This window comes from Myotis yumanensis, unplaced genomic scaffold (assembly GCF_028538775.1).
Source record: "Myotis yumanensis isolate MYYU_CA2020_CCGP unplaced genomic scaffold, mMyoYum1.0.hap1 SCAF_19, whole genome shotgun sequence".
Taxonomy (NCBI): Eukaryota; Metazoa; Chordata; class Mammalia; order Chiroptera; family Vespertilionidae; genus Myotis; species Myotis yumanensis.
In genome coordinates, this window is record NW_027223770.1 from 28,579,469 (window position 1) to 28,601,122 (window position 21,654).

A 21,654-nucleotide genomic window follows, 5' to 3' on the forward strand; every position below is an offset into this window, starting at 1 on the left:
TCCCCCTTTACATGAGTAAATCTTGAGAAGTGCTTTCTGTTGGGTTATTGGACAGTAGGAGATGGTTGTTGATTTCCTTGGATGGAGTTATTACAAAAGCTTGGTTATGTTGGAAAATGCCATTTTTAGATATAGTACTAAAGTATTTAGGGATGAAATGTCATCGTTATAATTTTCTTTAAAATGCTTTAGCAAAAGAATAAAATGAGAAGATAAGGCCTCAACGCCTCCGCCGCACCGACTATTTACATGAGTCTCATCTTGCCTCATGCCGGCTGGGCTAAGGGAACATAATGTTGTTAAATGTAAGCAAAAATAAAATCCCATTGCTGAGAGGCACATGGCTCAAAAGACTATTGAAACTGCTGCCACAAAGGAAGGAAGATGCAGGGGGAGCAGGAATATGGCCTCACAGCAGTGCAGCAACTGTGCTACATGCTTTTCCTTGGTGATATTCAGACTGTATTTCACATGCAACCAGATTTGTTTTAAACATAATCTATTGGTTTAATGGACAGGAAGTCTTGTTCTGCATCTGGTATCTTATGAAAACCACAAAACAGCTGCTAGAATAAATACAGTCTGTAGTCAGTGGACAATCCTGACAAATGGACAAATGGATCATATCTCAAATGACATCCCCAGGGCCTGGGGATCATGGCCCCCACCCCTCCTCATCAGACACGGTAGGACCACTACAGTCCCATTTCAGTTTTGTTGGGAAATGGGAGCCCCAAAGCTTAATGTGTCAAAAACGACACGGTAGCAGGATAGCTAGTAATGCCAATGAGGTGTACCTCTTGTGCTCCTGACTTTTTCAAATCCTCAGTCATTGACTTTAGTCAGTGAAGTAACGTAAACGTAAGGATTTTGAGCTACCGGAGCTGTTTTAAACACGATGAACACAGAATAATTAATAGTAGCATCCTAAGCATCTATCTTCATTTCTAGGGAGACAGAGGGGTTCCAAGCCAACTCTGCCACCTGGGAGCTGAGTGACCTTGGTATATCGAAATACCTTGTAGTTAGCGATGAGCTAAACACACAGAAAAGCACGAAGCACCCCCGCTCCCGGAGGTGCCAGTGCATAACGAATGGCAGAGTTAGTGATTCCTCATTCCTTCCATGGGAAACCCTCAATAATGCCAAAGCGTGCAATTGAACACCCTCACTCAGGCACTAGTCCAAGCAGGGGCCTAACTGGTGGTGGTGGGAGGCAGTAAGACAGGAAAGGAAGCCAAGGGTACCGGTGTGTCCCTTGGGCAGAGCCATGGACGGGAGGATGTGGAACCAGGCCTGGCACGGCCACTATGGGATCTTTGGCAAGACATTGCCAATCTGTGTAACAAGGATTTGGTTTGGTGACATTGTTGGCGTTTCCAACTTTCAGCTGCCTACAGTCCTACCAGACCCTCCTCTTCAGAAGCACAGGGCAGATGTGGGTAAACCTTAACACACTGTGTCTCCTCTCTACTTTTCTTGGAAACTATGTTCTTGGAATGGCTAAGCTATGAGTTTTCTACTCTGTTAAGCCTCAGAGGATTAGGGGTCCCCTCCACCCATGTTTAGTTTGCAAAAAAGCAGCCCTTTTCCATCTGTGCAGACACCAGACCCCAACCAGGTGAGCGAAGGACTAGGTGGCTCATTAACTCAACACAGCCAACAACTGAATTGAGATGTGCTTTTCACTTGATGTTTTAGGTGTAGCTGATCATAATGTTTTGGGAACTGGTGTGAGTTCAGATTAGGTTTGGGAAACAGAGCTGGAATGGAAGCCAGAGTTTATTGTTCCTATTGATCACACTCACTTGTATCGATTTATCAAACTGTACTCAGTAAACATAGGCACAGAGGTTTTCTTGTCAAATACAGCACCGAGACAAGTGTCAGCAACAGGTCTGAGGCGGTGTAGCCCCGACCCCCAGATGTGCTGTCAGTGGGAGCAAGCATCAGCAGCTAACAGAGATTGTGCCTCAGCAGGAACAGCAGCCTGACCTTTGTTTTAGCTATTTACCACATTCTCATACGGAGAGCACAGCTGGTCCCAGATCTCCGACACCGCTTGGCACAGTCTGCTTCATACAAACACTATTCACAATAGGATAAATGTATGGAACTCACTCATGACCCAAAATGGCCTTTCCCGCCACTATATGGCAAGTAAGGGGGCAGAGAGAATCCTGATGGTGGAAACCACTTTATTATCATACATAGATCACACAGCACTGCTACAGAGAAACCATCACTGAAACGCCACCATGCATATTCTGTGCAGCTGCTACAAACACAAGCCATCCTGCGCCCAGAGGAATCGGGTTTCTGACTCCGATGATACAGTCTATTCAACTATTTTTAAAGGTTCATACTTACGCACTATTGTGGTCATACACTTTACTTCTAAGTAGATCATAACGCAAAACACATTGTCATTGCTTTGCTGTAAGCAGGACTATTACTGTTTTTAAATGAGGAAAATAGCTTTTATATTTACCCATATATTCGCCATTTCTAGAACACTTCCTTTCATCCTGGAGATCCAAATTTCCACTTAATGTTATTTCCCTGCTGCCCCAAAACAACTTTAATGTTTCCTGAAGGCAGGTGTACAGTGATGAATTCTCCTTTTGTTTTCCTGAAACATCTTTTTGCTTTCATTTTTGAAAGATGCTTTTGATGGGTAAACTCTAGGTTGCAGGTTTTTTATCCTCTTTCAGTAATTTACAAATGGTTCCCCACTGTCTTTAGTCAGAAGTGTGCTGTCATTCTTTGTCTTTTTTTCTTCAGTTGCTTTACTGAGGTTCTTACTGGTTTTCATCAAGTTGACATGAATGTCCATTGGCATGATTTTGTTTCTTCTGTTTTGTGTTCTTTGAGCTTCTTAAATATGTGGAGTTATACTTTTCAGCATGTGTGGAAATTTTTCAGCCACTACTTATTCAAATACTTTCTTTTGCCTCTTCTCTCTTCCTTTCTGAAACTCCAATTATATGTATTTCATACCACTGTAGTGGACCCCCATTCCCTTCCCTCTTTTTTCTCTATGTACCTCATTTGGATAGTTTTTATTCTTACTATTCAGGTTCATTATTTTCTTCTTCGATGTCTAATCTGTTCTTAATTCCACCCACATTTTTTTTTAATTTTAAGAAATTCTCACCCTATGAAGCCCCATCTGGCTTTTAAAAATATATCTTCCACTTCAAGTTTCATCAAATTCATGTTTTCCTCTGCTTTATAATAGCTATATCAACATCCATGTCTACTAATTCTAACCACTTCTAACCACAGTCTTTTCTATGTCTCTACTGATTATTTTTCTACCGGTTACAAGTCACAGTTTCCTGCCTTTTTGCATGCCAGACATTGTGAGTCCAAAGTAGCTTTTAATCTAGGGTTAATTACCACACTACTAAGGCAACGTCTTCCGGGAATTCTACCTGAAGCCCATGTGTTAAAAGTTGTTTCCACTGTGGCCGGTGGGAACTGTTGTCAGCCCTGCACTGAGTTCTAGGAACTGCTCAGCCTCCTGCTTTCCAGCCCACTTGACGACGTGTCCATTTCTCCAGTCCTCTCCCTGGGAGGCTCCTTCCCCTCCAGTGCTTTCCTTGCAAATGCTATTGCCATGGCCTCCCCAAACGCCAATCCTGCAACTCTATTCAACGTGGCAGGACTATGCTTGTTCCCTTCCCTGAACTGCAGCCTGGAAACTGCCACCACTTTGTCCACTTTCTGCCAGCGATGACAAACCTCTGCTTGTCACATGTCTAACACCAGTTTTTAGCTGTTTAAGGCCAGAGAGTTAATTTGGTCCTTGATCTGCCACCACTGCAGAAAGCAGATGTCCTCACACTTAAAACATATCTATCATTTAAAAATGACCGTCTCTTATAATTTGTATACAACAAACTACTTTGTTGCTGAATTATTTTAATAGTATGATGCTTATAAAGTTCTTCCAACTATTAGGACTACTTCTGCCTATGAAATCTCTAATACTCAGTATTTCCTGTATGTACACATTCTCTAGTAAGTATGTTACCCTGAGTGAAAACTTCCTCTCACTTGTTATGACCTATTTAGGTCTTCTAAATATTTAACAAGCTTTCACTTTTGTCCAAAAGTTTCTGTTATTGATAGATGAGCCACTGATGTGTAATAATTTGTGTCTTCTGGGAACAGGCTTTCTTATATTGTCTACTTTTAAAAAAATCTCTCTGAATTCTTTTTAGTGACTCATGCCTTTCCAATAAAATTTTTTTCCCAATAGTCACTGCAATGACAGGGTTTCTGTCCTGTGTGTGTATCCTCAGAAGCAGTAAGAGACATGACATCTGCTAGCAGCCTTTCCATACTCACTGCTCTCATGTGGTTTCTATATTACATGATTCTTCTGATGGATCATGAGCTGTGACTTCCTCTTGAAGGTAGTCCCGCATTCGTTGCACCCATAGTATTTATCACCTGTGTGAATTCTCTGATGCCTCATAAGGTGTGACTTTCTAGTGAAAGATTTTCCACATTCTCCACATTTATAGGGCCTCTCTCCTGTATGAATTCTCTGATGTATAATTAGCTGTGCCTTCTCAAAGAAAGCTTTTGCACAATCACTGCATCCATAAGATTTCTCTCCTGTATGATTTCTCTGATGTTTAATGAGTTGTACTTTCTGAACAAAGGCTTTCCCACATTCATTGCATGCATAGGGTTTCTCCCCTGTATGGATTCTTTGATGCCGAAGAAGCTGTGGCTTCCAGGCAAAAGCTTTCCTACATTCACTACATTCAAAGGGCTTTTCCCCAGTATGGGTTCTCTGATGATGAATGAGACTTGACTTCTCACTGAAGGTTTTCCCACACTCACTGCATTCATAGGGTTTCTCGCCTGTATGAGTTCTCTGATGGGATATCAGGCTTGACTTTTGGGTGAAGGCTTTCCCACATTCATTGCATTCGAAAGGTTTCTCTCCAGTGTGAGTTCTCTGATGTGTAAGAAGCTGTGACTTCCCGAAGAAGGTTTTACCACATTCAACACATCCATAGGGTCTGTCTCCTAAGTGAAGTTTTTGATGTCTTATTAACTCCGACTTCTTAAAGAAGGCTTCTCCACAGTCGCTACACTGACAGTTCTTCTCTCCTGTGTGAGTGATTTGATGTCTGATAAGCTGTGGTTTTCTGATGAAGGCTTCACCACATTCACTGCATTCATAGGGCTTCTCTCCTGTGTGAATCCTCTGGTGCCTGATAAGGAGTGAGTTCCTGCTGAAGGCTTTTTTACATTCACTACATGCATAAGGTTTCTTTCCTGTGTGAGTCCTTTGATGAGTAATGAGCTGTGACTTCCAAAAGAAGGCTTTGCCACAGTCACTACATTTATAGGGTTTCTCTCCTGTATGCGTTCTCTGATGTGTAATGAGCTTTAATTTCTGGGAGAAAGACTTCCCGCAGTCACTACAGCCATAGGGTTTCTCTATTGTATGGGTTATTTGATGTCTTTTAAGCTGTGACTTCCTGCTGAAGGCTTTTCCACACTCGCTGCATCCATAGGGCTTCTCTCCTGTATGAGTTCTTTGATGTAAAATGAGCAGTGACTTCCTACTGAAAGCTTTTGGACATTCACCACATCCATATGGTTTCTCTCCTGAATGAGTCCTTTGATGAATAGTGAGCAGTGACTTTTGTGAGAAGGCTTTCCCACATTCACTGCATCCATAGGGCTTCTCTCCCGTATGAGTTCTGTGATGTATAATAAGCTGTGACCTCTTGTTAAAAACTTTACCACATTCCATGCATAAATAGACTCCTCTGTGTGTTTTATGGTTTGTAATGAGCCATGACTCTTGGTTGCAGGCCTTTCTACATTTATTGCAATCACAGTATTTTATTCCACCAAAGGTTCTGTCAGTTTTGATATAGAATAACAATTTCTTATTGAGATCAAGTTTCTTTCTTCCACGGTTATTTTTTTGAATAAGAAAATCAAAAGGATGATTCAAACTTTTTTCACTTGTGCCACATTTATGGAGTCTCATTCCTAAATGAACAAAGTTAATGCTTGAATGAAATATTTTCCCCAAAACATATTGATGGCCTTTCTCCATATTTTTAAGCTTGTCTTGATTATTGTGGTGCCACATTTTGAGATTATTATCTAGCCAGAGTTCTTCTAAAAATGAAAAAATGAACCATACTTTGTAAATCCCCCAATGATTGTGTTTATTAATTAAAACTTCTGAAATGGAGCCTAGGATCCCAGTCCAAAAACAAACAAACAAAATCTCCCAAATACATTGTCTACTTACTAGGCATTAAAATTTTTAACAAAAATGAAAACAGACTTTAAAAATTACAAATGTTTATATAAACACAAACTGTTAAATAAGAAAATATGACATATACTCAAGGAACAGTGATCATGAGATAAAAAGGACAAGCAACTTCTAATCAAATACTGGAGTAGTTAAAAACATTTTTTTTTTGTTTTGTTAATCCTTACCTGACAATATTTTTCCCCATTTTATTTTTAGAGAAAGTGAAAGGGAGGGAATGAGGGGGGTGGGCGTGGGGAGGGAGGGAGGGAGGGAGGGAGAAAGGCAGAGAGAGAGAGAGAGAGAGAGAGAGAGAGAAATATTGATGTGGTTGCCTCCCACACACCCTGCGACTAGGGTCAGGGATCAAACCTGCAACCCAAGTACATGCCCTTTATCAGGAATTGGAACCCACAACCCTCCCGTGTGAGAAAAGAAAAATTATAAAGGAAACTCAAATGTAATCAATGTCACCTAAAATGAGGAAAAACTACAAATTCCTAAAAAGGAAGAGAGAAACCTGCCTCTGGTGCAGGAGAGAAAGAAATGGAGAATGAGGAGGCTGGAAGAGCCTTATCCATGGAAGCAAGAGACGAAATGACTGGCTCTGAATGTGGGTAAGATAGGTGCATTTCATCATCAACTCCACCCACAGAGGACACATCCTGACGTGGAGACCAGGATCTAGGGGCACGTTAAAAGTCATGCAGAACTATGTCAACAGTTCTGAGTCAACTCTAAAGACCTAAGGACTTTAAACAGGTTTATACATAACATTTCAAGAGTAGCAAACTTTCCTCAAAAACCTGAGATGTGCCGAAACCGGTTTGGCTCAGTGGATAGAGCGTGGCCTGCGGACTGAAAGGTCCCAGGTTCGATTCCAGTCAAGGGCATGTACCTGGGTTGCGGGCACATCCCCAGTAGGAGATGTGCAGGAGGCAACTGATCAATGTTTCTCTCTCATCGATGTTTCTAACTCTCTCTCTCCCTTCCTGTCTGTAAAAAATCAATAAAATATATTTTAAAAAAAACAAAAAACCTGAGATGTAACCTTCACCATATGCCATACACTGGATTATCTCTCACCTGAGAAGTTGTGATTTAGAATTTCTTCATTTATTTTCCAGGACTCTTCTTGCTCCAGCTTCCAAACTGCATCAGGTTTGATAATTTCATGACCTATTAGTTGGACACAGTTGCTTGAGCTAAGGGACTCTTAAATGGGAAGAATATTTTACTACAAAGGCTACAAAATAAAGCAAGTGAATAAAAATCTTTCAGTTGGGTATAGAAATCAAAGAATCATTGACATCTGTAACTTAATCCCAAAATCAATAAAATCTTAGAGGCCCCGCCATTATTGGGCACACACTGTATTACATAAGAATGTTCTTACCCAAGAACACTAGATTGCTATAGTTCTCCAACATCACGTCTCTGTACAAGTTCTTTTGGATGGGATTCAGTAGCTGCCACTCCTCCAATGTGAAATCCACAGCCACATCCTCAAATGATATCTAGAAAAGCAGAATCCCTGTTAAAGCGGAAGTGATTCTCATCTAGAATGCAGGCTTTCTTCTCCATAGAGGTAGGCAGTCCCTCAGTGGGCCCCACTGACCTCTAACTCCTGGTATTCATGCATCTGGGTAACACTGCCCTCCTGAATACGGGCTGGGCGTACTGACACACTGCCGCTGAATAGAACAGGCCCGAAGTGACAGAACGTCACCTCCCAGACCGGCTTACAGAAGAATGCACTTCCGTCTGGGAAACCCTCTCTGGCTCTCTGGGGGAGTCCAGCTGCCATGCTGAGAGGCACTCCGTGCTGAAGCCCATGAGGCTGAGGCCTGCTCACACCCACGCGAGTGAGCTTGAAAGGGGACCATCCCCCATTGCACCTGCAGAGGACCACAGCCCTTCTCAACATCTTGACTGCAGAACCCAACGGGTAAGCAGCTGGCAGATTCCTAACCCACAGAAACTGTGAGATAAAATCCTGTGTTTTCAGCCAATAAGGTTTGGAGGTAATTTGTTACACAGCAATGGTCAACTAATATAATATCCTAATCTTGCATTACACCCTGAGAGAGAGACAAAAATATTATTAAAATATCTATCATTATGAACTCATTCATCTACCCACTAAATAAGAAACTGAAATAGGTTGTCTTTAAATAAGTGCTATGTTTCTCAAAGAAGGTGCCACTGGTACTTGGGAACAATTCTTAGCTGAGTGCAACTGCCCCACACAGTGGGAGCCCTTCAGCAAGCCCGGCCGCTACCTGCTAAATGACAGTACCCTGTCTCAGTCACTGAAACACTCTCCTTCCCGGGGTTGCCTCTGCTCCCAGGTAGGAACAGCTGGCTAGCTCTGTAGATGTCGTCTAGAACACAGATACTGAGCACGTACGGTTCCCAGAACTGTAACAGGTGCCAGAAATAGAAAGATGAGTAAGAAAAAAAAATCGTCTTCTCAGATATCTTGTCTTTTGGGGTCACAGGTAGTAAGGTGTTAGAGAGGCCATGAAACATGGATATACAGGGCATTGGGACAAAAGGCAAAGGAACTAGTGCAGCAAAAAGGACTTGGAAAAAGAAAATGGTGCAGGACGCACATGGCCTGATTTCAAGACTTCCTATGAAGCCACAGTAGTTAGGACAAGGTAGTATTGTGAACGAGTACATGCACGGACGAATGGAACAGAATAGAGAGCCTAGAGATGGACACCTACAAATATGCTCAATTCATTTTTTTGTTGGATATTTAGTTTATTTCTAGGTGGGGTTTTTTGTTGTTTTGCTATTATTAATAATGCTGGGATGATCATCCTTTTAATTAAACTGTGGAGCATACACCTAATTATTTTCAATAGATTTTTGGCAAAGGTACCAAAGCATTTCCACAGAGAAAGTGTTTTCAATAAACGGTGCTAAAACCACTGTATCCCCATAAACAAAAGAATAAACCTCAACACATACCTCATGCTGTATTTAAAAATTAACTCTAAATGGATCACAGACCTAAAGGTAAAACCTAAAACAAGACAGCTTCTAGGGATAAAACAGGAGAAAACCTGTGTGACTTGGGTTTGACAATGAGTGTTTAACCCAGCTGGTGTGGCTCAATGGTTTGAATGTCGACCTATGAACTAGGAGGTCACAGTTCAAGGGAGAAGGGAAACTTCTCTCCATTCTGACTCAGTGCCCAGTACTTTCCTACTCCCAGCCCTTTCAGCTCACTCTCCTCCTGACCCCAGACCACAAAACTGCTGGAGCTTGTTCCAGGCTCCGGGAGGAAAGGGGCAACCCCAGGTCTGCGCTGACCCACCTGAGCCTCCACCTGTGTGCTGCAGGGAACGGATGGGGGGCAGGTGCCTTCTCAGTTAGGTTCTGGCTGCACCATCGCAGTATACGATTAGAAGCTCAGTTACTTTCACTTTGGCTGTTACTTTATTTTTATTTGCTTGTTTGTTTATCCTCTTTGAGGATATTTCTTTTATTGATTTTTAGAGAGAGTGAAAGGGAGGGGGAGAGACGAGAGAGAGAAACATCGATGTGAGACACATTGACTGGTTACCTTCCGCACACGTCCCAACCAGGTCTGGACATCAAGCCTGCAACCAAGGTACATGCCCTTGACCAGAATCTAATCCGAGGGCTGATGCTCTAACCACTGAGTGATACAGGCTAAGGTTTGGCCGTTGCTTTAACTGGCTACTCTGATACTGGTAGCTGGGCTCCCTCAGCTCAGCTGAGCTCCTGACACAACTACATCAAGAAAGAGGAGTCTGACTGGTGTGGCTGATGTTGAGAGCCGACCTATGAACCAGGAGGTTACAGTTCGATTCCCAGTCGGGGCACATGCCTGGGTTGTGGGCTTGATCCCTGGGCGGGGGGGGGGGGGGGGGGGGGGGGCGCATGCAGGAGGCAGACAATCAATGATTATCTCTCATGATGTTTCTATCTCTCTCTCCCTCTCCCTTCCTCTCTGAAATCAATAAAAATGTATTTAAAAAAAAGAAGAAAGGAGAAAAGCCAGTGTAACTGCATACTAGTTTAAACAGAATTTTTAAAAGAAAGGAATGAAGGGAGGGAAAGAGAAAGAGGGAAGTTAGCTCAGTGGGTAGGAGTGGCTTTGAAAAGCTAAGGGACATGACAGTCTGTTTCTTGAGTCAAGAAATTGAGGGAACAGGGCTGAAGGCAGACACCCTTGTGCCCAGCTTTTGCCAACAGAAGCAAAAACGTTTCCAACCGAGCGATTATGATGGGGCCACCTGAAGGTTTTCTAATGACCACTTCTGCCCGTGATTCAGGTTCTTTCCTAAGCGTAGGAGACGAGCAGCGTGTCCTACAGGCCCACTGCTGCCGTCCTCTAAATGCCTGTGTTCTGCACCCTCCCGATTCACACCCTTCGCTCGCAACTAGGGGCCTCCTAAGAATCCCTCCTAATAAATGCGCTCATGTCAGCGACATGAACGGCTGTCGACGAGTTTCCTCCACGTGGAATCCTCAGGAAACGCTTGCTCCTACCCGGGAAGGGCTTTGCCTTTTGTAGCTGTTCCTGCTGCCTTGTCTGCCCGGCTTCTGGGAAGTGCTGAAGAAAGCCTGCAGCTCATCTCTAACCGTGAAGGACCCATTTCTTGTACATCTGTGTTCCAACTGGAAGACTTCGGTTTGATTCCACACCCACTTGTGCTTCCTTGACATCCGTGTGGTATGTGGGCCCTCCCCCCGGGGAAATGCAATGAGGGCCGTTGGTAAGTGCATTGCAGGACCCTGGGAGAGCCTGCCAGCTCCCCAGTCAAGGAACAACCAGAAAGAAACCTCTCGGATGTGAGCCTGGATTTTAACAGCTGGCGTTTTGATCTCACACAGCTTGCACGCAAGCAGGTCCATCCTGCCTGCAGGACTTATTATCCTGTTTGCTTTGTTTTCTGTACTGTGCATAACCCTGTACTGAAAAAGCCTGTGTTGCAGAGACTTCACCGGTATGCTCATAAGTCCTAATAAACTCATGTCTTTCACAGCCAGACCTCTGGGTTATTTCTTTGGAACCAGCAAGCAATATACTGAGGCCTTCTTGAACATCAGCTCTTTGCATAACAGCATCCTTTCCAAGTTTATACTGTTTTCTATGGTTAGGATCTAAATATATGTTATACCTGTCCTGTTGCTTGTAAAGATTCCTCTAAGCCCATCACACCCACAGGAAAAACTTCTGGAGAATAAACACGTAACTCACCTGCGGCATGATCATTTTCTGCTGCTTTGGGGAATTCTGCTGGTCTGGGCCTTCTCTCTGTCTTGACGCTCTGGAAACTGCCTCTCCTTCCTTACCTCACCTGAGGCATCTTGTTCCTGAGGGCCATGGCCTGGAGATGCAGTGGGAATTTTATTTTAAATGGTGCAATTAATTTGGGAACCTAAATCCCAGTTCTCTCTCACTGGGATCTCAGACAAGTGTTTGCTGCACTCAAATCAGAAGCAGGACGGAATGTGAGCCACCGGCAGGTCTCAGCTGAGCCTGGCCCTGCCCTTTGCAGCCCTGGCTCCCACCTGGAAATGCCAGATGGAAGCCACTCGCCTGGTTCAACCAAACAAACCTGGACCACTCCCATCCCTCACCCCCTTCCCCATCTCACACACACACACACACACACACACACACACACACACACCCCAGAACTCTCTGCAGAGACCTCAGCAAAGCCTGAACATACAATCTTGGCTCTCTCCTTCTGCAGCAACATTTCCTGGGGGCACTTAAATCAAATTTACTTGCATAGGTGCCACAGTGTAAAATGCAGTTCAATGCTTGCAATGCTCATTGCATTCTGGTTTAACTGTTATTCAATAATAGAACTTTTCTTTCTCTTCTACTTTTTTGGAGACGTTTTCTGGGTTGGCAGGTGATAATTTTAATTATTTCCCTAACATGCCAACCAGATTAACTGGATGCAACCAGTATTTTTAACACTTTTGAAAGATCACAAACTGCATAACACATATCACCTTTCAGCGGTTCTCAACCTGTGGGTTGCGACCCGTTTGGGGGTCGAACGACCCTTTCACAGGGGTCGCCTAAATACATCCTGCATATCAGATATTTACATTACGATTCATAACAGTAGCAACATTACAGTTATGAAGTAGCAACGAAAATAATTTTATGGTTGGGGGTCACCACAACATGAGAACTGTATTAAAGGGTATTAGGAAGGTTGAGAACCACTGCCTTAGATGGAATTATTAAGACAAACCAAGATTTAAAAGAAGCATGATAAACAAAAATATCATTTTGATGCATAAAAACACTTACACTTTCTTCACTGTCTTCACTGACATCCAGCCAGACCCGGGACAGAGAAGGACCTCCTGGCACGGGGATATTTCCTTCCTAAGAACACACCGGAAGGGAATGTCCAGTAAGCTCGGGACCTGGTAGACTCGGATGCAGGGGACAGATTCCGCCTTTCCTAGCAAACCTGCCACAGGCAGACCCAACAGTGGGCCTCCTTCCAGCAAATGAGCGGAGCAAGGAGAGGCTGTCACACCGCGGAGGCCCCGTTTGACTAAAGGAAGCGGGAAGGTGCGTCCCATGTCCCCGTGGATGTGAATGGGCACAGAGGGGGGTGGACGGCAGTGTCCGCTCATCGGCCGCAAAGAGGGGAGAAGGTGACACCGGGTGTGAGCCGACGCCAGGCTCTGCCCGGGAAGCGGGACTCTTCAGCCCAGTGCGAAGGGCGTGGGGCTTGCGCGGGTCTCTCCTGGCGACGCCCTGGGAGAGCCGACAGCAACCAGCGAACGGAAAGCGCCTCTTCCCAAGCTGCTCGGTCCAGGCAGGGCCTCTCCCGCACCCGCTGCTGCCTCGGAGCCGCCACCACTGCCACCCCGTCTACGGACGCCCCCGAGCCGCTCCCGGAGATCCACCCGCGGCACCGCCAGCCGGTTCCTTCCCTGCGGTGGCCCCCCACCTCGCCCCCCGCCGATCTCAGGTGACTGCATTCACCGCTTTATCCTCAAACGCCCCCGAGTCACCGCTCCCTGCCTCCTCCCAGCCCCTCACCCGCCGCCGCAGGCGGGCCCCAGTTGGGCCCAACGTCTCCGCCTGGCCACACACTCTCGCCGCCCCGCACCCACTCCTACAGACCCGGCCCCTAACGCGCCGCACCCCGCTCCCTCCCTTCCCGCAGCCCCGCGGTCCCCACCCACCCGGACGGGAACCGCCGCGCCGCAGGGCCGTTCTCCGGGCCTGCCCAGCACCGGCTCCGGGGCCGTTCGTGCGCGCGCCACGGTGGCCGAGGGACTGGGCGGTCACGGGGGCCGCCCCAGGCCCAACCTCCCGGTCCCGTCTCCGCGCCACAAAGCCTCCCCCTGGAGGCTGCAGCACCCGCCTGACACCTCCCGAAGGCGGAAGTGTCTGCGCAGAACTACATTTCCCGGAATTCCGCTCGCTTCAGAACTACACTTCCCAGAGGGCTCTGCGACCGGCTTGCAGGATTGACAGGTTGGGGGTTTGAAGCCCCTTGGTAGCTGCCAGAGTGCGTGGTTTCATTGCATTGTTATGAGAGTGGGTCGCTTGCTCTGTGTCGGACCGAGAGAAGTATGTTAACATCTCCTATTATGGGTGAACCTCTATTTCTCTCTTCGCCTACTGTACTTTCCCCTTTATGAAGTTGGTAACTGTATTGCTTGGTGCGCTGATCATCAGAACTGTTTTATAACCCTGGGAACTGCAGCCTGCAGCCTCACAGTGCTCCTCTCTGCTATGCCTTGTGGTCTAACTCTATCTTGCTTTGACATCCAGACCTGAGCACGCCTGCCGCTCCAGCGATGCCAGCCTTCTGCCGGGGCTGCGTGGCTGTGCGGAAACAGGGGCCTAGGGCTGCCCTGGACTGACGGCCCGGACTCTCGCGGAGGCCCGCCCGCTGCCTGCCTTACCCGTTAGGTTGTTAGGTTCCAAACCTCTGTACCTTCCGGCCTTCGGGAAGCCGGTCCAGTTAGTCGGACGCTCCGCAGAGGATTCTGGGAGATGTAGTTTTCATCCCGGCCTTCCCGCCCGGCTCTTGGACGCATGACGTACTTCCGCGTGCGCCGCCCCGCGGCCGTAGTCGGTAGGGGCGCCGGCGGTGCTGCCTCAGGCTTGTTGTCAGTGTTCACCAGCGGGCCGGGGGCGTTCTGAGTGTCTGTGGCGGTGGATCCGGCCATTGCTGACCAGGCTCTGGTCCAGCGGAGCCCTCCACGGTCGGTCCCGTCGTGGACGGATCCAGCCCGGCCTCTCCTCCCGCATGAGGGCCGCGGAACGGTACGGACTCACCTCTCCGGTTCCTCTGTCCAGGCTCGGAGGTCGCCTGCCCGCGGGGTACTCAGCCCCGGAACCTCACTCTGTGGGGGCGCGAGGTCCCTCCTGGCGGGGGGCGCGGGTGGAAGCAGCAGCGAGGCCCTCACGGTTCGGTGCCTCCCCCGCAGCCTGCACGGAACCGCGCGGGATGGCCAAGACCCGGGCAGCTGCGTGTGGGGTGAGTCGGGACTTTCTCCTTTTCAGAGCTGACGGCGCTGGGCGCGGACACGGTCACCCCTGCACGGCCCCCTCCAGGGCCTGGGCTCACGGGCTGCCCCAGACCCACCCCCCCCCCCCCCCCCCCCCCCCCGGCTCTGGACCTCCGGAACCGTTGTCTTCTGGCATTTGAGTCCGGGCCTCGCCTTCCGCAGTTACACTTACTGCCGGTTGCGGAGCCTGACCTCCGAGGGCAGTGAGGGTCCCGGGGCTGGGGCTGGCGGTGCAGAGCTCGGTTATGCAGGGTTCCTGTTTCCGAGGAGCTGTGGTCTGGGGGGGCGGGAGGTCATCGAGTGAACACCGGGCACAGAGGCAGGCTAATGGGTGGGGGGAGGATTTGGGGTGCAAAGCAGAACGAAGCAGGTTTGGAGGGAGGGAGGGTGCGTGGGCCGCCTGGACCCACGTGGCTGAACTGAGTGGAGCCGGAAGATGATGCTCTCAAACTTGCCCAACCCCACCGACCAGACCGGGCCAGGGCAGCGCCGAGGGTGTTCCCGCCGGGGAGCCCTGTTGGGAGCCGCGTCCAGGCACCGTGTGGTTTGTGGGTGTTGAATAGGCGCTGCCTGGGTCGGGCTGTAGCCGGTGGGAATTCTCAACTGGAAATAAACAGATGGAAGGCGCCTGCCACCGCGTTAGCCCCGATGTGACTGAGCAGAGCCCCGGGAGGGGTCTGGGGGAGGACTCAGCGCAGGGACAGGGAAGGAGGGCCGTGGAGGACAAGAGAGTTTGGAGAAGGTGTTTGTTTTCCTCCCTGTAATTTGAGAAAAGAGTATTTAATACAGTGGACTGTCTAATTTTTTTGGATAAACTTCCTTGTCTCAGTTTACTATGTGTGTATGTATAGGATTCCGTTTACTGTCCTAGTATTTTTCTCTGGGAATATTGACCGGAGTTAATAATAAATGAGATTAGATAACAGTTTGTGCTGTTCTTGCCTGGCGTTGTCTGTGGGATTATGCAAATTTGTACGATGCTGCGCTGTACCCATCATTCCCTGGCTCTGCATCATGTCAGATGTGAGGGGAATTTGCTGTTCCTTGGGTCAGTGATAGGACTGACTTGTAAATATAGTCTGAGACCATTACCTTTTGGAGTTGCTATACCTTTGGTACTATTTCAGTTGCTTTATTTTTTATTTAATTTTTTTTAATTGGAGAGAGAGATATATATAGATATACATACATGGATCGGCTGCCTCCTGCACGGAAACCCTGACTAGGAACCAAACTGGTCACTTTTTCGTCACAGGATGACGCTCAGTCAACTCAGCAACACTGGCTAGGGCTCATGTTTGATTTAAAATGTGAATTTGCTTCAACATCGTGGATATCTTAGCGAACAGTGGGAGCTTTCTGATTTTAGACAACTTCTTTCCACCACTTTTTAAAAAATATTTTTTTAAATTGATTTCCAAGAGGAAGGGAGGGGGAGAGAGAGAGAGAAATATCAATGATGAGAGAGAATCATTGACCGGCTGCCTCCTGCACGCCCCCAACTGGGGATTGAGCCCGCAACCCGGGCATGTGTCCTTGACCAGAATCGAACCTGGGACCCTTCAGTCCGCAGTCCGACGCTCTATCCACTGAGCCACACCAGCTAGGGCTCCACCACTTTTCAATAAGCTGCAGCCCCTCTGACACCCGGACATCAGGTCTTTTTCAAGGTAAAGTGCCATATTTATTGTAACATTTATGTATTTAACTATGAAATGTGTGTAAAACTGTTACTCCTGTGTCACCTAGGATGACTGCATCTGATTGAATGGGGTATGTGTTATTACAGGAATCGTTGTCATTCAAGGATATAGCTATGGACTTCACCTGGGAAGAATGGCAGTTACTGGATTCTGCGCAGAAGTACCTGTACAGGGATGTGATACTGGAAAACTATCGCAACCTGGTGTGTATAGGTAAGTACAGCTTCTCTGTTAATAGACTCTGAGTCATAAGTTGCCATCCCTCTTCCTTTGTTGATTTACCCTGGGGCCTCTGAAGTACTTGATAACCATGGGCATGAACTTTAGGGTCATGTGTTCATCCCTGTTTGGCTAACACCTCCCAATTGTAAACTTTTCCCAAGTACAAATGAGCAGTGTCATGTGGTAGCTCCTGACGTCTCAATCCCTAGCCCACGTCCGTTGTGATTTTCCATTAACAGGGTATCATGGTACCAAACCTGATTTAATCTTCAAGTTGGAGCAAGGAGAAGAGCCATGGATAGGAAATGCCAAAATTTCTCATCAGAGCTGTCCAGGTGGGTGCATGGGAGCCAGGAAGACAGGAGGTGTGGGGGCGCACTGGGTGTAGACACTTTTGTCTAAAGTCCCTGAACCATGGGGCGGTGGGGCCGGGGGTCCTGCTAGTCCTCAGGTAAGGAAATGGTTGTCATTCTGCCCATGTTTGGGCTTCAGACCTCTGGCTCTGCGAGGTAGACGTGCTCTCCTTTTGTACACTCAAGTATTGTTTTCTGGGTTCGTTTTCTTCCTTCTGGCACCTTCTTTCTCTGCCTTCCTTCCCATGGTCATGGACCGTCTCAGGCTTCCAGGCCTCTCACTTGGTGTCACTCATGCCTCCACTTCCCTAACGTGTTTTTTCTCCTTTGCGGTCACAGTTGAATCCCTTAGACTTTCCCCACAGTCTTTTACTTCCTTCTCTTGCCTTCACTGTCTTCGGAGATTTTATTGCCTTCTTCTCTCTTCTCACTGATCACTTTGAAGTTATAACTGTTTCTTTCTTGTCACTTTTTTTCTTTTCTTTTTAAATTCTCACTTGAGGACATACTTAGAGTAAGGGAGAGAAAGAGAGAGAGAGAGAAACATCAATGTGAGAGAAAAACATTGATCAACTGCCTTCCATACATGCCCTGAGAATTGAACCAGCAACCTTTCTGTGCACATGACGACACTCAACCAACTGAGCCACTCTGGCCTGGCAGGCACTTCTCTTAGAATTCTGAAGCCTAACCTGGTCTCCACTGTATTTTTCACTGATTTGATCACCTTAATAATAATTCCATGGCCCCTTTTTCCTTTTGAGTTATCCAAAGGGGTTTATTTCCCAAATTTGGCTGTTTACTCCTATAACTATTGAAAGGCTCTTCCATTCTGAAATGTTAAGCTTTTTTCTCTCTCAGTGTTATAACATCAAAATTGATCTTTTCATCTTCTTTTTCTTCTGTAGTCTGTTCCCAGGTCTGATGTGCTTGCAAGAGTGCTCCCCTGTACTTTCCACTCTTCATTCTCAGTGTCGGAAGTGGGGAGTAATTTCTTCTGAAATCACTGTTCTCCCTCAGTTTTCCTGTTGTTATGATTATTGTTCTTGCACTTTTAGTCTTATATCCTTGCTCTGGGGCTCCCCTTGGGCACCCTGGTCTCCTTTGCTAATCTAGGTACTGCTTTTGTTTCTGTTGGCATTTAACCCTTTGGAACATCTTTACTGTCTCCTGTCTTCTCAATTGTCACCCAGATTAGAGGATGGAGAGGGAGAGAGAGATGGAAACATTAATGATGAGAAAGAATCATTGATCAGCTGCCTTCTGCCTGATCGGGGATCGAGCTTGCAACCCGGGCATATACCCTGACTGGGAATCCATCTGTGACCAACTGGTTCATATGTCAACGCTCAACCTCTGAGTCTCCTTGGCTGCCTAGATCTGTATTCTCTCATACTTGGATAACTCAGCATCTTAGCTGTATTTGAGAACTCAAATATTCCCCTTAGCTGTTGCTGCTAGGTTTATGTGCATAAGCATCCTATCACTAGTCTGAGAATATAAACAAGTATCTTAAACCTCTGCTTCAACCAAAGTAAACAATAAGGATTTATAGTCTCAAATGACCAGTTGTCTGCCATAGGGCAATAACTCCACAGTAGCTTAATTCAGAAGCTTGATGATGTCAGGGACCAGTGTTCCAATTATCTCCCCTTTCTCATCCCCTTTGTCACTGCTAATTTGCTACCCATTTCCACCATGGGACTTGGTTTGGTTTGATTCGGTTCCCTTCACCCCCATGCTTAGATCTCTGGCGCAGGTGCACTTGGCCAATATTTCTTTGAACCAGTGTCAGAGGCCAGAACCAGAGGAAAAGACTCACTACATGGCAGTTCTAAAACTTTCATTCTATATTAAGTTCATGTTATGATTGAAAAATATTTTTCTTTCTAGAAGATTGGAAAGAATGTTACCAGAAGAATCAAGATGAGCTTGAAAGTGTTGAGAGAAACTATGCTTGTAACACATTTGGAAAACTTCATCTGAGCAAAACCCAGGCTTCTTCAAGACAAAGACTCCATAAGTATAACACACTTGGGAAAAAAAGTTTGACACAAAGGTCAGGTTTAACCAGAAACTATCTGAGAAAGAATCCTGATAAGTTTCATGGATATGAACAATCATATTTTCTTAAGCATCCAAGAGCTCACAGTACAGAAAAAAACTGTGTATGCGGTGAATGTGGGAAAGCTTTTCGTTGTAAATCCCAGCTCATTGTTCACCTCAGAATTCATACAGGGGAGAGACCTTATGAATGCACCAAGTGTGAAAGAGCCTTCAGTGCCAAGTCAAACCTTAACGCTCACCAGAGAGTTCATACAGGAGAAAAGCCCTACTCGTGTAGTGAATGTGGCAAAGTCTTCTCTTTCAGGTCACAGCTCATTGTCCATCAGGAAATCCACACAGGAGGGAAACCTTATGGCTGCAGTGACTGTGGGAAAGCCTATAGCTGGAAGTCACAGCTTCTTTTACACCAGAGAACTCACACCGGAGTGAAGCCCTATGAATGCAGGGAATGCGGGAAAGCCTTTAGTTTGAAGTCACCATTTGTTGTACACCAGAGAACTCACACCGGAGTGAAACCCCATAAATGCAACGAATGTGGGAAAGCCTTTAGGAGTAAGTCATACCTCCTCGTTCACATCAGAACACATACAGGAGAGAAACCCTATCAATGCAGTGACTGTGGGAAAGCCTTCAATACGAAGACACAGCTCACTGTACATCAGGGAATTCACACAGGAAATAATCCTTATCAATGCAGCGAGTGTGGGAAGGCCTTCGGGAGGAAGGAACAACTCACTGCACATCTGAGAGCTCATGCAGGAGAGAAACCCTATGGATGCAGTGACTGTGGGAAGGCTTTCAGCAGCAAATCATACCTCGTTATACACAGGAGAACACACACAGGAGAGAGGCCCTATGAATGTAGTTTCTGTGAGAGAGCCTTTTGTGGGAAGTCACAGCTCATTATACACCAAAGAACTCACTCAACAGAGAAGCCCTATGAATGCAGTGAATGTGAGAAAGCCTATCCTAGGAAGGCATCACTCCAGATACACCAGAAAACTCACTCAGGAGAGAAGCCTTTCAAATGCAGTGAGTGTGGGAAAGCCTTCACTCAGAAGTCATCTCTCAGTGAGCATCAAAGAGTTCATACAGGAGAGAAACCATGGAAATGCTCTGAGTGCGGGAAATCCTTCTGTTGGAATTCAGGGCTCCGTATACATAGAAAAACTCACAAGTGAAATTAGAATGAAGCAGATGTTAGAAACATTCTAATAAAACTTGGTCCTTAGGAGACTTCAGATGATAATATAGACAATATATAAGCAGGCAGTCCTAAAAATTCACTCTTATCAAATAAGTCATATAGGAGAGAAACCTATCATATTTGTAATGACTGTTTAAAAGATTTTAGAAATAAGTCATATACAAACTTGATAGAAGAGAATAACTGAAGAAATTGAGCAGGAACTATATCAAATGTGCTGGCATCATTATGAAGATGTAATTTTAAGAATTCATATTGAGAACACTTTATAAATTTATTAAATTGGGAAAGCATTTTCTCATAGAAAATGTGTTAAATGGAGAGTCACATTCCAAATTTGAAGCTATGTTTTAGAGTGAAGAAAATAATTATAAATGGTAGACTTTTACATGGTGGAGTATAAAGGTTTTTATTTTAATATGTAAATAAAATGTAAAGATAAGGGACATATTCTGTAGGTTAAGGAATATTTAGGGTGACTTTCATGAACAGCACTGAATAGCATTTTTAAAACTATTTTTATTGACTTTAGAAAGATGAAGGGAGAGAGAAAGACATTGATCAGCGCCTCCTACATGTTCCTTAGCAGGGATTGAGCCCACAACGCGGGCATGTGCCAGCAACCTTTCAGTGCACAAGACAACGCCCAACCAGCAGCCATGCTGGCCAGGGCCTCAACAGCATTTTTTAAAATTTTGTTCTTTTATTTTCAATGTAACTTGTTATACTTAATAGTTTGTGGAATAACATCCCCCAGTATTCTTCATGTTAAATAACTATCAGTATTGTCTCTATTTCTTAGCAATATAGCTAATATAATGTTGCTTTTAATAAATGAAAAGGTACGGTTCTCACTCCAAATGAGTTCGCTTATTCAGGAGTCTGCGTAAGTGGGTCTGGCAATAATCATGGGGCTGCTGAAGAGAACGCATTGTAATGAACGTCGAGTATATTTTAGCAGCTCGGTGTCCATTCCCCTGTAGTTTTCTCTGCAGAAGTACCTCTGTGTGTGCATCCTTGTGGTGTCTTTTCCTCTAGTGACAGGGAGGCATTATTCCCATTATTGGATAATAGTAGCCTCTTTTCCAGGATTTTTAATTTAATTCAATCTCACATGAACCATAAAGGAAATGTGGGAACTCCTATGTTCTTCTCCCAGAATTCTATTCAGATCATCGGTTCCTGCGGTATTGATATCCTAGACTAACTGAATACTGTCCCTTTTTTAACCTGGTTTTCTGGCTTTAT

At 45.9% G+C, this 21,654-nt stretch overlaps 2 protein-coding genes across 3 annotated transcripts; one reads left to right on the forward strand and one right to left on the reverse strand.

Annotated features, from left to right (window-relative positions):
• Nucleotides 1-2,202: 2,202 nt before the first annotated feature.
• On the reverse strand, nucleotides 2,203-13,665 carry ZNF605 (zinc finger protein 605). Of its 2 annotated transcripts, none has more exons than XM_070399950.1 (6): nucleotides 13,517-13,665; nucleotides 12,624-12,701; nucleotides 11,547-11,676; nucleotides 7,701-7,821; nucleotides 7,391-7,483; nucleotides 2,203-6,030 (listed from the first exon to the last, which is right to left on the reverse strand). In XM_070399950.1, the coding sequence occupies exons 3-6, from the start codon at nucleotides 11,559-11,561 to the stop codon at nucleotides 4,373-4,375; spliced, it is 1,887 nt and encodes a 628-aa protein (XP_070256051.1). In that variant the 5' UTR covers nucleotides 11,562-11,676; nucleotides 12,624-12,701; nucleotides 13,517-13,665; the 3' UTR covers nucleotides 2,203-4,372. The 2 variants fall into 2 exon arrangements, with proteins under 2 accessions (XP_070256051.1, XP_070256050.1); XM_070399949.1 differs by having other exon boundaries at nucleotides 2,203-6,162.
• A 1,573-nt stretch (nucleotides 13,666-15,238) lies between these two features.
• Nucleotides 15,239-21,654, forward strand: ZNF26 (zinc finger protein 26). The gene is made up of 4 exons (XM_070399954.1): nucleotides 15,239-16,524; nucleotides 16,644-16,770; nucleotides 17,019-17,114; nucleotides 19,026-21,654. Exons 2-4 carry the CDS (start codon nucleotides 16,671-16,673, stop codon nucleotides 20,378-20,380), a joined length of 1,551 nt encoding a protein of 516 aa, XP_070256055.1. The 5' UTR covers nucleotides 15,239-16,524; nucleotides 16,644-16,670; the 3' UTR covers nucleotides 20,381-21,654.